The sequence below is a fragment of the Dermacentor albipictus genome, chromosome 3 (genome assembly GCF_038994185.2).
Source record: "Dermacentor albipictus isolate Rhodes 1998 colony chromosome 3, USDA_Dalb.pri_finalv2, whole genome shotgun sequence".
Taxonomy (NCBI): Eukaryota; Metazoa; Arthropoda; class Arachnida; order Ixodida; family Ixodidae; genus Dermacentor; species Dermacentor albipictus.
Window position 1 is genome coordinate 925320 of NC_091823.1, and position 15552 is coordinate 940871.

Below are 15552 nucleotides of genomic sequence, written 5' to 3' on the forward strand. Positions count from 1 at the left end.
GGTTTAGGATGAAAAAGTAGGCTGTGTACAGAGTCCGGGATGCTCTAGGCATTATAGGTCATTTCCAGTAGGCTTCTTGGTTGCAGCCTGGTGATAGCGATGGCAAAGTGAACAAGTAAGCAACTGGAGAACAACACCAATTTCAGTTCGTACCAGCATGCGCAACTCTGTGGATAATTTTATATTGGGTGAACGAAGGAGCTGTGTTCTCTACCATACATGGTCAACAACTGTCAGATGGTTAAAGGTGAAACATGCATTTTCCAACAAATGTCTATGATCAACTAGGACAAAGCTAAACAGGGCCATGTGACCCATAAAATCAAAGTGCTGGCTTTCTATGGCAGTGGTAGTAAATACTGCCATCGATTCTGTAGCAAAGCTCGTATGTGGTACAGCTCGTACGTGGCATTTTGACTCTTTCATTTGGTGCCTTGTGAAATACCTCTTTAACTACATTCTATGGACTGTGGATGTTTCATGTCTACTCTCATGGCTGCGAACATTGCTGGCTCTTGAGATTGGGTATCATGCATCACACACAACATGCAGGCTTTCAGTTCAGCTTTTAAATTGTCTTGGGATTATAGGTAACTTCAACCGTGACTTGACAAGTGTGTTGTACCTGCTTGAACACTCTGTCTGCAACAAATGGTACATGGTCTGTGGGGTCTGATGCGGGATATCTCACACCGTACTCTTGGGACAAAGGAACGACAACACAGTAGTGCAAACAATCGCAAGGGCATTTATTGCACCTTTCATAGATCAGTGTCAGCTAGCCGACTTGCTATCCACAAAACATGCCGATGGGCGCGCGACAAATCTAGAAGTCCGACTCGCCGCGTCCTCGCGAGCGAATATGTTCGCTCCATGCTGGATCCCAACGCCTGGTCGTTCGCGTGTATAGTCACGCAAATCGTGGCGCGTTCGAAGGTGGCCACGCGAGGCGGTCTCGCAGATGCATCGGTCGCCGCACGCTCGCGGGAGACGTCCCCCGCTGCGCGCCGACCCGCCGGGAAAGAGGGGCGCTGCACGCAGGGCAGGTCCGTGCGGCCTGCTGTCTCGAACCCAAGAGAGCAAGCGCCTTCCTTTCGGCGCCCAAGTAACCTCGCGGCCGCGCAACACTAGCGCCATCTCTCGCACTGCGCCTGTACCACTCGGACCGCCGCGTGTGCGGCGAAGCCGCACTACAGGAGATGCGCTATGCGGGAAAAACATCAGGGGAGGCGCGAGGGTCGCGCACCCCCACAGGTCATACCGAAACACCATTATTGAGACACTGCTTCAATAACTATAAGGCTCACTGCGCTTCTTAAAATATTGTCTGTGCATGTTAATGTATATGTGATCATTTTTTAATTAATGCAGCCATCCTGAAGTCCAGTTTTTTTTACAATGTTTCACAGTTAGTGACACCTGAACAATTGAGTGCAAGTCCCACCCAGAAAAACTGAATCTATGCCTCCATGCTTTGGAATGTAGTTGACAAGAGAGGTGGCAATGTTTTATAAGCTTGCCTATCAGCCCAAGCAGTTCGTACAGATGTTTAACCAGCGAAGCTGAACTGTGCGGACCTGGTGCTTATCACTGGATAAATTCTGACAGTTCATTAAAGTCATTCTCAATTATTGGTTATGTCGTCATAATTATTTAATGACTATGATGAATGTGGGAGCACTGGCACAAGCACGTTCATGAGTTAGCGCCGAGGTGCGCCAACGAGCCAGCTGTAGAAGACCAGGACGATGCTAGATCCATTGCTAATGATGATAGCTTTTCTACACGCGGACACAATATTGGAGAAACTAGCTCTTAGCAGCTTCGCTGTAAAAAAAATTGGGTAGAAAATTGGGCTTCAGGAGGTACCATCACATCACGGATCATGTGGCTTTCCGTCAACGCAATGCCGCCATCTTTACCTTCGTAAAGAAGACAGATGGAAGCGTCAGATAGCTGCAGCATGGTATTTTGCTGTGCAAAACAAAAACAAAAGAAACAAGCCAAAAGGGAATAAACTGGCATGAAGATTCGTTGCTGCTGTCATATGTGTATAAGAAGCACTCCTGTTGATCGTGGCGGTGCTTAGTGATCACTATAGGCTGTGCCGCCGGCTAACATTTCTTTTGTTAATGCATTCAAAATGCGAAATTGTTCAATGTGCCATTCAAAATCGTGGAGTGGTGGTATACACTATGCACAAAACGCTGACAACGCCGCCTGTTGTCAAGGCTGCGAAGCGTAGGCGGGTTCGGACGAGCACTGTTCCCGTTTGCGCCTATGCACATGCTGTCATGTTTGCATTCTTGATCAGGATTTAACGCTTCTATCAGCGATCTGATTGTTGAGCAATCTTGCTCAATTATGCTACATGTTAACCCTTTAAGTGCCGTGGACAAGTGTTAGTTGCACTTTTTCCTTGCAATTAGCACCCAAGGACGAGTCTGCTTTGTCCACCTGTTTGGGCGCTCTTTCCGATGCCAGTAACAGGCCAGGCTGGTCCAGTCCATTTTCATATTCTGGCGAGTTGCCTCTTTGGCTGCTAGGAGGCCTACAGACTCTATGTTCATCCGGCGGCTGCCAGTCGTGTATTGATGTGCCCGTCGTGAAAATGCGACCTTCATTTGATTGAGTCGTCAAACTCCAAGGGTGATTTGCTTCTGCATAAATGCATTAACAGTGATGCCACTGTTTTCAGTGCTGTAGACACATCCAGTGACTCTGATGTCGCTGAATATGGCGGTAGTTTTGATACATCGCAGCATTGGGCAAAGTTACAATGATATGGAGCCAGTGCCTCCTTGTTTTACATTTGTGTGTTGTAGACACAAGTTGTAAATTTACTGCACCCATGTCATAAATTTCAAATCTGCAAAAAAGTTGTTATCGAGACATTAAATATTAAAAAGTGTCATTTTCTGAACACTTTTCTTTTCCTTCATTATTTTTTCTCCGCCAACACTTAAATGGTTAAGAGAATGGAAGCGCAGTCAGGGATGACAGAAAATTAGGTGGGCTGATGAAATTAGAAAATTTGCTGGCACAGCTCAGAATCAGCTAATAGCCAGGCAGGGGTAATTGGAGGTGGCTGGAAAAGACATTCCTCCTGCAAGAGACATAAAAATTGGCTGATGATGGTGATCATACAATACTTCTGTTTCACTTGTCTCTGGAGGGACTTATCAATATACGCAGCAAATCATTTAAGGCGCCAGAAGTCCCATAAAAACCTGAGATTGAAGTTTGTTGCCACTTTCAAGTCAACGACCCTATTATTATCAGTGATTGCAATGAACGTACATTCTTTTTGGTCCAATTCTTGTGGTGTATTTTTCTTCACAGCAACATTCCAGCGACAGCTCAAGCGCATGTGGCACCTCAGAATGGCACTGTGAAGCCCGTGACCCAGAATCGTTGGGGAAGCACTGACGTTTGTCCCCGGTGTGGCAAGGCAGTTTACATGGCCGAGAAGAAAATGGGAGGCGGAGCGGTGAGTGAACGTTTTCCTGTTCAGAGTGGTGCATCTTCGATGAGCAATATTGTGTGGTCTAGGTGTGTGCCCACAGAGCAGGTCCACTTGGCTCATCTGCGACTTGCTTCTGAGACCACAAACTTGCTTCATTGTTGCAGCAAACCGAGTGCGATGCCAGCCTAGTGTATAAACAGTGGTGCCAGCTGTTGCCTCTGTGTGAAGGCCTACATGCCTATTGATACATGGATGGGGGCAAAGCCTTTTCAAGTTACCATAGCTATCCCCATTTGAGTTCTCAACATCCCATAACAGGGATATCTTGTGGCATGTCTGGAAGATACTGACAAAGGATTGGATGTCCACATAGATTTTTCGACAGATGCACTGGGGACATCCAGTAATGCAATGGAAACCTTTACGCAAATATAAATACTAATTGTGTCACTTTGCGTTGTGTCATTCTCAGTTGCAAATGAGAAATTGTAAATGTAGAATCATACTCAAATGTACTATGACACATTACATATTCTGTTCTGTCCAGACATGTACCAGATTTACCCGAATCTAACGCAAACCTTTTTCCTCTGAGAAAACGGGTACAAAAATTGCTTGCGTGTTATAATCGGATACAATACGAAAATTGTGTTCGCAGCATTGCAGACAGCCTGCCATCACAACATGGCGATAGAGCATGTTTTAATGAAGGCTGCAGCGAATCAATTTTGTGGTCAATTACGAACTGGCACTAATGGCATTCTCGGGCAATCACTTTCGGAAATACTGTCGCATTCGCAAAATTTTGCACGACTGCATGAGATGTGTTGGCTTGTATGGCCAAGCTCTGCTGCCCACGGTGCCAGAAACACTGTTGCCGACGTACTTCAACTCCAGTGCAGAATCACATAGAATCCTGTAAAAGTGATAGTAGTAGTACCTCTAAAAGGAGTTGCTTGAGAATACCGTTCTTGCATGCTTGGTAGCTGTGGCCAATGAAGCACTAATGTTGCCGATGATACACCACTGTCATTACGAGTGCTCACTAAAAAATATTCCTTCAATCAAGGTAAACCGTGCGCGTCGCATTTTTTTGTGATCACAACTGTTGAGAGCATGCTGTATTTGCTTTGTATAAATTGAGGTCACATTACACACAGGTGCATCTTTATTTTCTTAATTTATACTAGCGAAAGTTGGGTGTGTGCGTGTTGCATTTGGGGGCTCATTAAAATAAGGTAAATACGATAGTAGTACAGTTAAACCTCGATGTAACCAATTTGGTAAAACTGGCATTCGAGGAAGTACAATCGCCAGCCACTTTTCGGTTTCGTTCAGTTTGAGAGTCTGTAACCAGTCACAGTTTGATGCTGTATCACCATATATCCCTTCACAGTGGCTATGTGGCACTTGGAAAGGCGGGAAAAAAAATGTAGGTACAATTCACTTTCGCATCAGAATCTTTCACGTCCGCTCCTCCATCATAGCTTACCAACACAGCCTCCGTTGTCACCTAGAGTTGACGACACAGTGCTATTTTCACCTGAGCGAACTGCCCTCCACACTGTCTTATGCAGTCTCAAGATGCCTCTGATACCACAAATAAAGCTACGATTTTAATCACATAGATGTGGGACTACAACTTAAATTGCAGAAACTTCATTCATGGCCGCCACATGTGCTGTTTTGCAACATCACACATGCATTATGTCTGAAAAATTGAGCGAGATTCAGTATGATGTCTGAAATTTCAGTCAGTGTTATCCATTGGTTCTAAGGAATGGGCTGCAGGTTAATTCAGAGTGAGACCTGGCACTGCATCTCGGAGACATTCAAAATTTCGGTCACCATTATGTATTCTTTCCCTGCACGGAAAACCTGCAAGTTGGTTCGATCGAGTTAAATAGCGATGCTGTGGTTAAATAATCGAGCAGCTCTGAAAAATTAGTCTGCTACTTATATCCAAAAGTTGTCACATATTGAGTGCTCGCCTAAAGCACATAGTATTTGTTGTAAAAGTACTCTATTAATTTCTGTACTGTCAACGACTGATAATTTGGACATGCTTGATTGGATGCTGGTAATTTGGACATGTTTGATTATTTGTAGAGCCCCGCAGCACCGCCACTTGCCCCATAGACAACGTATAAGGACGATTGAAATCTTGGACACCTTGCGCCGCATCGTGTGATAATTTGGACTTCGACTGCATGACCAACTCGAGCATAAATAGCAATGTTTTTGTTTTGAGACGTCGCCGATATGGTCATCGGCCATGTAGCCAGTGCTGTGCAAAACCAAAACTAGCAAAGCCTAGTCAATCTAGTAGTCGTCGATGCGAATTCGGTGCAAGCACTGGCTGTACCTTCATCTATCTGTAGCAACAGCATGGCCATGATTTTTCAGCGATGCTTTCCTCTCGATTCTATGCCACTCTTATCACCTACTGTTTGTGGCTGGCTAATCCTTCACTGGTACTGTCGATATCATCGCTCTGACCACTGACGAAGCAGGAAAATGAATAGCGCAAACAACATGGCTAAGAAATCATGGTCCCGGAATGTCTAGGTCAAGGGCAAGCGTATGTGCGTGCAGCAATGCGCTTTGACAAACGCAGGGAATATGCATAAATGATCACTTTCAGAAACTCATTCATTTTCACAATATTTCATGTGAATAGCACTGGATGCATCAAAGGGTGGCAGTGTTTCCGCACAGTGATAACGACAAAAGTGATGTTGCTCACAGAAGCCGATGTGTCTTGAGCTAGTCATACAAAAGATAGCATGCTTGGCACTTTGCCAAGAAAGCCATCACCCCTAGATGCCGATGCATCTGGCACTATAGTCAAGTGAAATTGAAGGTATGTAGTTCCCAAAGTGGGCAATCCATGAATTTGACGTACCTTTTTTGGCCACTTTTGGAATAAAGTCACTTATTTTTAACAAATCAGGTATGTCAGACTCCCGATTATTAGGACGTTTTGGCGATACCCTTCGAGTCCAAATTATCAGTTGGTGAATCGCTGGGAATCTGTTCCTTACTTCTTTTATGGGGGGGGTCTTTCTTCTTTTTTTCTTCGACATTAAGATTGTGGAAGGCGAGACCTCTGGCAACCCTAAAAAAATTATTTTGCTTCACAGCAATTGACCTCAAGTGATAAGGCCTTGTGTTTAGCAACCCTATTCATGCTGCCAATGTTTAGCCTCAAAGGGTCAGATTTCTACAACCAAAGGTCATTGTGCTTTGAGTGTTACTTGTAATTTCACCCAGTAAAAAGTTAACTTCTTAACTGGGGCCTTTGGTAGTGCCTTATCCACAGTCGCAACAATGTGACAATATTGTTATGGGGAGAATCCCCGTAACAGCAGCCCCTATAGGTGACGCTGTATTTACGACCCGAACTAAAATTCCGATTGCCCCTCATACACGATGCAACCTGATTGATGGTTACTGCTCATCCTTCACGAAATCGTCATATAATCATGAACGTTCACCAACTAGCCCCCTTCATTGCTTTACTAAATTTCCTTCCTCCATGCCTCGCAGTCAACTAGGTTTCAACTCTAGTCGTACTCTGCTGACTTAGCCTTGGTGACCTGTCAGTGGCATATAGACATGGAGTGACAATTCTAATTTTTTTTTTCTTCTCCCCATCATAAACTTGTGAAAGCACAGCAAAATATCTAACTGCATTCTCATTCCAAAGAACCGAATGGCAGCACACAGATAGCTCTGCTGTCCAAATCGTGGGTGGATGACCATTTTCCTCATGTTGATGCCTCTCGACTCATCCACGTTGGTCACGGCACGGCCTTCTCCATTTCTCAGAAGTATTGGCACATTGTCTTGACCACAACAGTAGTGCTTCTGTCATGCAATGCAGACAGACTTGATGCACTTTGTATTATCGTCGCACAATAATGACAAATGCCGAGGCATTTACTATTGCAAACCGGTCAAGCACATGAGAACAATTGTCATTCCATGGATTGCGGCATGAGTGAAGTTGGGCACATTGGAAGGTATAAGGTTCGTACAGCACAGCCTGGCTGCCTCGATACTGCAATGCCCTGCACTGTTGGTTGATGGGGGAGCCAATGTTGCAGCTATTGCGCTCAACACAAGTGGCCGCCGCCATCATTGTTGTCGTTGCCGGCACTACCTTTGTTGTTATGGGATTTTGTAGCTTTCGGTGCCCAAGGACTGATGCCTGCTGATTTTTTTTTTCTTCTTCTTCTTCCTTTTCAGGCCTGGCACATAGCCTGCTTCAATTGCCATCAGTGTCATAAGCGCCTTGAGTCAACCATTCTCTGTGAGCGAGAGGGAGAGATCTACTGCAAGACATGCTATGGAAAATACTTTGGTCCCAAGGGATATGGCTATGGTGTGGGCTCTGGCACCCTGCAGATGTCCTGAACGTATTTAGGCCATTAGCTCTAAGTTGTAAAAAATATTTGTGCATTTAGAGAAGGTTGGTAATGGCCTTATATTTTTCATGTTACTTGCTTCATCTCAGTGGCAGCTTTTGTTGTGATAATTTGCAACATTTTTTCCACCGCCTTGTAATTTTAATTTAGTGAAAATAACATCATTTTCTATTTATGCACTTTATTCTAACACTGTCGGTTCAGAGTGCAATGTACCTATTTGTTGCTAGCCTAACTAGATGCCCCATGAAGTGAGCACCCGCTGTGGTGGCCAAGTGACTTCAGTATTGGGCTGCTAATCCCAGCCACGGCAGCCAAATTTCGATGGGGGTGAAATGCAAGGACACCCGTGTACCACGCATTGGGGGACCAATATTTGCTTGTCTGTGCTCACTTGAAGCTTCATTCCTGCAAACACAAGAACTCTTCTGGCATTGTGTGAAAAGCAATGCCACAGCCTACTTTGATGTGTTCTAAACTGCTTTTACAATGCCATAGCATTGCCTTTATACTGTCCCGTGCTATTATATTCATTATTGTTGATCATGCCTGAGAGCGACTGGTTTTATAGCAATTAGCAATTATGTGGACACTCCAAGCTAATTTATGCCATCGTCGTGAGGTTCCATATATATTTAGGCATATGTATGCTGTGTGCCACACTTTGCTATACGATATGCGGTATATGTGAGTTCTATTGCCACACCATTCTATCGCTAAAGTTTCTCATACATACAAGCTCTTACGTTCTTGGCAAAATTATTCCTCAGAATTTTGAGAATGTCAGCCCACGAACAAAACGCAGACAGTGTGTAAAGCTTCTCAGACTTAAATGTTAAAAGTGTGAGACAATAAGAGAGCTCAAACCTGAAAATGATGCAATTTTATTGGAGTGGCTGTGCATAATCTCCGGGATCGGCCCAGAAAAGAAGTTCGAAACATACCCAATATAGAAAAGTGGTGGTAAAGTTTCGAAGAAAGACGTTGGCCTTAATTAATAAATATTAATTAAATTATCCGATGGCAGGATCCAAACAGAGGACCCCGAGCATAACGGCTTGTTTTTACTTAGTCAGCTTACATTTACTTAAATTCATACTGCAACCACAGCTGCAAGTATCGTATTCATTGTTTTGCCCATATGTGAAATTGATATATATATATATATACACATTTTTTAGGGCCTCTAGACGCAGGTTAAACTTCTTCCTTAAGTTTTAAAGCAGCACCTTCTTTTGATGAATCAGCCAGGCATGAGTTTGAAATCAGTTTCTCTTTTACATCCCTCAGAGTGAGAGCAAGAAGCACCTTTGCAGGAGTTCTCATAGATGCGCCCACACTGTGCAGGACTGATTTCAGTGGCCTTTGCCACGGTCACTAAAGATGAAGAGAAAGACAGAGCAGTTGGCAGTATGAGACGTTGCACAGCCTTTAAGAATGGCAGACGCATGTGGCATTTTGGGCACTTGTGAAGTTTGCGTGATTATGTGTCTGAGCAAGCCAGATCAAAAAAAATTTACAGGAAATAGCTTGAGTCCTGTGTCATGTTAGACAGAAATTTTGAAAAGCAAACAAAGGCCAGACCAGTTGACGAGCGTGACTTGTCAATCGGAAGATCTGTCCCACATAAAACACGTGTAGGCAGGTCAAGGCATCCATACATTGCAAGTTATTGGCAGCCTTTCCACTGAGGCATCCTAAAAGGCATAGCAATAGACGTGCGAGACCTTGGACCAAGTATAGAAAGAGCAGTCAAGCTGAAACAAAAGCCAGATTTATTCTGCTATGTCAGCAGGTGCCAGGAGCATCTCTCCCTCTACAGCAATGGCGATGCCTTGACTGTGATACAGCCCTGGCACTTTGTTGACACTCGTGGGTTCAGCCTGGAGAGTGCACATTCAATCCTTTTATGTTTCGTTTAGTGTGTACTTTCTATGCGCGTCAATCCTGAGCCAATTAAGGCTTTTGAGAATTGTATGCTGGTTATTTACTCATCTTGCATCATTGAAATGCCAGTTGCAAAGTGTTAAAAGGAGTTGTTGTACTCATGCCATAGTTGCTTTGTTTAGGCGATATGTGTGAATTATGGTCTTTCTTTTTTTTCCTTGCACTGTGGGTGGCTTTGATGTTGTTTTGTACAGGGAAATGCCATTACAACGAAGTACTTGGACCTCCAAAATCCTTTGTTGTACATACCACTTTGTTGTTAAAATCATGCACCATATGTTTAGCAAAAGAAAACCGTTATTTAACAGGTGAATTGAAGTGGTACTTCGAGAAAAGTCTCCAATTTTCTTCAACACAGTTGATTCTAAGGAGTATTCCACAGTAGTCAATCTTACGATACTGAGATTCAAGCCATGGTCTGTGGCAAAACTTGCCAGTGAAGCAAGGTACAGCAGGCAGGATGTCGAATGCCCTTGTCGTAATTCTTTGTACGCCTTCTTCATCACTGCTGCCTTTTCACATTTTTCGTCCTTGAGATCATAAGTGGGGAAGCGTGGTTCAGAGGCAGCGCAATTATGTGCATTCTGTGTGAAGCAACAAGTCAGCCATCAGGGACATCTAGATTATTTCATTGCGGTGGTCTTTTTTTATAAGGGCGTTTACACTGCATGTAAAAGATTGACATTCGGCCAGGACATGTGGAGGTGTTCGACTATGGTACATTACAAGAAGCTATGCTCCAAGTACCAGCTATAGACATTTATTATTTTCCTGTCAAGGCTAGCATATTCTCTCAAAGAATGAGACCAGCCATGTTGTAAAACTGTAGTTTCTTGTTCAGTGCGCTTGCATGCAGTGTTGATTAATTTCAAATGTGCTGGCAAGAAATTTTTAGATTTGTCTACCTGCTAATGTACCATCCTAACTCTTTTCCACAGATAAACTGTTGCAACCTTCATGGATAAATGGCAATTGTGTTAGACCACACCTGCATGAAAAACCTTGTTTGGTTTCTCATTTCCATGAAATTTCATGTACTTAGCACTCATTTATGTTCAGAAGATTGTGGGTAGCAACTTTGACTTTTTCTTTGCCATATGTTTTCTTTTACATTTACAGTTAGTTGACAGCTTAGCTGCTACAATTAGACTTCATTGAAAACATTTATTTCATTAATTCATAATACTGCCAGCCCTGTTGGGCTATCACAGGAGTGTAGACCAAATATAGACTACAGCCATCATCATTCCTACAGCACTAAAAGGATACGAATTGCTTGTACATAACTCGGGCAACACTTTAATACAAAAAAAAGACAAACGTTAAAATAAAGCCAAATAATGGTAATAGGGACAGGCAACACTGTCAATTTGTCAATATCGCAACACACTTTCACGATTGTATCAAGCACCAGTTAACGTGCTACACCATTGCGCAACTCGTTCTGTTTATGAGAAAAAGCTCTGTCTAAAACAATAATTTCTTAAAGGGACACTAAAGGCAAATACTAAGTTGACATCGATCGTTTAAATAACATTCCAAAAACCTCGCAACTCTTGTATCGTGCCAAGAAAAGACTTAGTTTATGAGAAGATTGCATCTAAAAGGTCTGAATACCGTCATTGCAATTCAAATTTCCCGCTTCCCAACCGGGGGAGTGGTGATGCATATTCTATCGCCACCCTGTGCTGCCATCGGTGAGTGAGACGGCGCCCAACAGACGGCGATACCTAGCCAAGACAAAGCAGTGGATTTGCTGCTGCAGCTGCTTTTTGGTCAAGTGCCGTTAGACCGTTCAGGCATCTCGTGACATCACATGAAACGAATTCTCTACTACTTACAGTTTATGCAAGTTTCGTGAGCCAGCAAAAGCAGTGCAGCACTATGCAATGATGAAAATGCTGAAACGCGAAAGCATGGGCAACGCAGAGTTGAGCGAAAATGAAACCTTTCGACCGCCCGCATCATTGTCAAGGGTAATTTCAATGAGTTCTTTTTTCTAAACATGAAATAGAACTTGACAAGCAGCATTTTATTTCGTCTTGTAATACAATACAAGGATGTTCTTTGCAACGAGTGCTTGAGTACTAGTGACAGAATTTAACTGTGGAGTGCTTTCGTCATTGGGCAAGTATTTTAATGTCCCGGGGGAGTCTCTAATCACGTCCTGTATTTATTTCAATTTCTCGATTATTAAGGCTCCGTTCATGATAATATTGACGCCTTAAAGATTCTCGACCACTAATCTATCACTTTAGCTGGACTTAATATTTGTCTTTCGTGTCCCTTTAACACTGACATTGAGATATACAGACTATAACAATGTCTGAAACTCTTTTCCCTTAATGTTTATGTATCCATTGTGATTAACTTATCTGAGGCGCGCTGATAACCCCTTTTGGACACTGTGTTCACAACAAAAGCACTCATGAAAATGAGAACATTTAAAATGTTTCTCAAAAATCTTGAAACACTTCTGTTTGAACCTGTGCTGCAAATTTCTATTACATGTGTAAAGTGTTTTCGTAGAACAAGCTGGAAAGTACAGTGCTGGGTGTTTGCTCTCAGTGTCGGTATGCTGTCTTGTGGCATTTTCAGTTCTTTCTTGGTTTTTTTGCAACAATGGCATAGCCAGGAATTTAATTCTGTGGGAGTGGGGGAACCCACTTGACCGGGGAGGAGGCAGCTGGGCAGGCGAGTATTGTCGCACATTGCTTGATGCACATGTCACAATGTTGAAGGAAAAAACAGTCGCAAAAGACAAGAAGAGAGGGTCACACCACGACGACAATATTTGGCACTTCACTGTCTTCTTTTTTCTGTCCCTTTTCATGAAATGTATTTGGCGCAATAATCAAGTATACCTAGGAAATGCTTCATGCTACATCCCGATTGACAAAAATGACTTAAATTACAAAATTACTGTACATTATTTTTTACAGGAAAAATTATTGATGTTACCATGACACATGCAGCAGCAACTAAATTTGTTTGAGCGGGTGGCCTTCATTCTGCTGCAGCAGGAGCTGCGGGTAACTCGTTATCTTGTTTCCTCCTGTTAGCTTGCTGGATAATATAATGCACAGACCGTTACTACACAAAAATATGAGGCAAATAACAAAAACAATCTAATTGAATGCAAAAGCAGTGAGGACTTTGCTGTGCAGAAAATGCTCCCACGCACATTTTGTTGTTCTTGTCATGCCTGATGTCCACTGCAGTGGACATTTTAGAAAATGCCTTTCGCAGATGAACTTTGCTTCACTCTGCTGCAATATTTACAGGTCTTGCCTCGAAAGGCTTGTTCTATCCCCTGTAGACAATTGTATGTACCAAACTGTAATGTCACAAGATTTGTAAGTATGGGGATACACATTACTTATTCGTGGGAACAGCAGAGTTGAGGGGAAAATGGTGGTTGGTGGCACCTTCTAGGGCAGATATATGGAAAACTTAAGTTCTCCACTGACACTATGCACAAGGGCTTCTCGGAAGCGCTAAACTTGATTTAAAAAAAAATTCTGAAATTCATCCACCATAGTGGACAGCATGCAATAAATGGTTAAATGATTAAGGTGTGAAAAGGTATTTTATCAAGGTGTGTTCTTGTATTCTGCTATGTATATTATGTGCCAGTCACTGGAAACTAGTTTCTATCTTGATGCACACAATACTGGAGCCTGAAACTTAGGCACTGGCACAAATGCAAGAACTGCTACAAACATGCACGGGTAATATTCATCTTTAGGTGCGCACACATTGTGAAAAACAGCCCCGTTAATGTAATGAACCGACATGGACCCAAAGAACTCTTATGCAAACACAGTCGCAGTACATTAATGTTGGTGCTTCAGGATGTCGATACCTTTATGGTAAATTCCATCATCTCACTTGTTAAACAAAGCACGAGGCGAAGAATGCCTGCTTCTTGCACCGTTCTCTGCCAATGCTGTAGTTGTCCCTTGTTACTAGCTCCACGGTCACATTCAGTTTATTTTGCTCGCTCAGCAATGCTTCTCATTTTCCAAAACAGCATTCATGCATGGTGGGATTATACGCAGTTCCACATAATAAACGAGGGTATAGCGTGATACTGGATATGACTATGTCAATCTGAGATTCTTCTCTGCAGTATGAATATATGCTTTTAGAGAATTTCAGATCTAATAAAGGTAATTTTCTTGTCGAATGCAGCTTCGTTAAACTATGTTCAACTGTATTTGGCCTTGACCATGTTGTGCATAATGCTTCTAAATTGTGTGGTTAAGCTGAATAAATTTTTAGCTTTTTATTGACCCGCAAATACTATTGAAACATTCAGAATTAGTCATTTCTATGTATTTTAGTTGAGTGCAAGTCTGCAAGTGCCAGCAGGTTGAAGAAATTCCTGTAGCCTGCAAACCAAGTAGTAAGCTTGATATAAAGCATCGAAGCATGGCACAGGATCAATGAAACAAGTTATCATATAGTGGCAGCTGTCATGCATGTTACTTGAACTGAGATTTGTGATGTTGGGCTTCAAGTCGCAGTAAGGGATTTAATCTGGAAGGTTGGATTTTTCTCAAGTATATCCTTAGATTATGGTAATGGAAATGGGCTCGAGATCTTTGTGTTGAAAAATTTGGTGCAAGATTTTAACAAGGATTTAGCGCAGAATGCATTGAATTCAGCCCCTAAGATGCAAGGTCTCAGTGCAGCCACATGACCCTTCTAGCAAAGTACAGAGGGCAGATGGATGGCTCTGCTTTCTTTCTGCACAAGCTTTCATCAGCTTTTTTGTTGTTTTGTTTTGTTGTCAGTGTCTGTGTAAAATTGTGGTGAAATCTCAGTGTGCCAATCGCACCTGCTCTTACATAAGTGATTGTTCGAAATAACAGCGTGCTCCTTTAATTTTTCAGAACCCCGAATTGTAGTGAAAATCCCCTCAAAGTCAGCTACTTGCCACGTAGTGAAAATGCGCATTTTTAATAGTCCGCATGGAGTGATTGTTCAGTGACAACAGCACAGGCTTGTACTTAACTGTCATTGCGCCAGCCACCACAGCAAGCATGTATTTAAGAAATAATTCAGTGGGCAGCATTCCCACGCTCTTGGTGGACCAGTGTAAGTAATAACATTTCTATTTTTACTTTTAGAAGTGATGCTTATTTGATAAAGTAAGCATGTGTCTGTTCTCTGTTCCAACAGTTTATCGCATGTATCAAAATGTTGCCTTATGGAATTGGCAATAAAGCTATAGTTTTATGGCTTCTGTGTTGTCAAATGTATTGACAGCAGTGGCTGTTAGGTGGCAAGTTTCCTGGAGGGTTATGTCTGTGCCTGTGTATTTCATTAGGTACATGAACGAGAAGAGGAAACTCGAGGTGCTCAATGTTCATCACAGTCCTGTGGAGCCAAGGAAAGCATAGGGGAATTTGTTTTTAATTGAAATGTAGAAATGGTAAGGTAAAGGGAAATGAAAGCGAATGAAAAATACAACGGTATGCGAGTATTTGCATGACCGATTGGGCATGACTGACTGTGCATGGCAAGTACTGCAGCAGAGAACCATGGCATTTAAGTTAGTAATGCTGCAATTAGCAATGCAACAAAATAAGTTGCCGGGCCAACAAGGTGGCCATCACTGTTTATTTCTGTTACAAGAAGCTTCTTTGCCTTCAGGAGCACATTTCTCGCTTCTTTGGATGGGATGTAGCCCTTCCCGGTGTG

The 15552-nt window shown here is 42.8% G+C and overlaps 1 protein-coding gene across 6 annotated transcripts in view; it reads left to right on the forward strand.

Annotated features, from left to right (window-relative positions):
• LOC139057143 (cysteine and glycine-rich protein 1-like) overlaps positions 1 to 15087 on the forward strand; it is a 29646-nt gene extending 14559 nt beyond the window's left edge. For 2 of the 6 annotated variants that reach the window (XM_070534918.1, XM_070534919.1), the window contains exons 4-5: positions 3343 to 3490; positions 7718 to 15087. In XM_070534918.1, the coding sequence (XP_070391019.1) occupies positions 3343 to 3490; positions 7718 to 7885 (316 nt within the window). In that variant the 3' untranslated portion in view covers positions 7886 to 15087. The remainder of the gene's footprint in view (positions 1 to 3342; positions 3491 to 7717) is intronic. The other 4 variants (XR_011512581.1, XR_011512580.1, XR_011512582.1 and 1 more) reach the window with 4 other exon arrangements.
• The last annotated feature ends 465 nt before the right edge of the window (positions 15088 to 15552 follow it).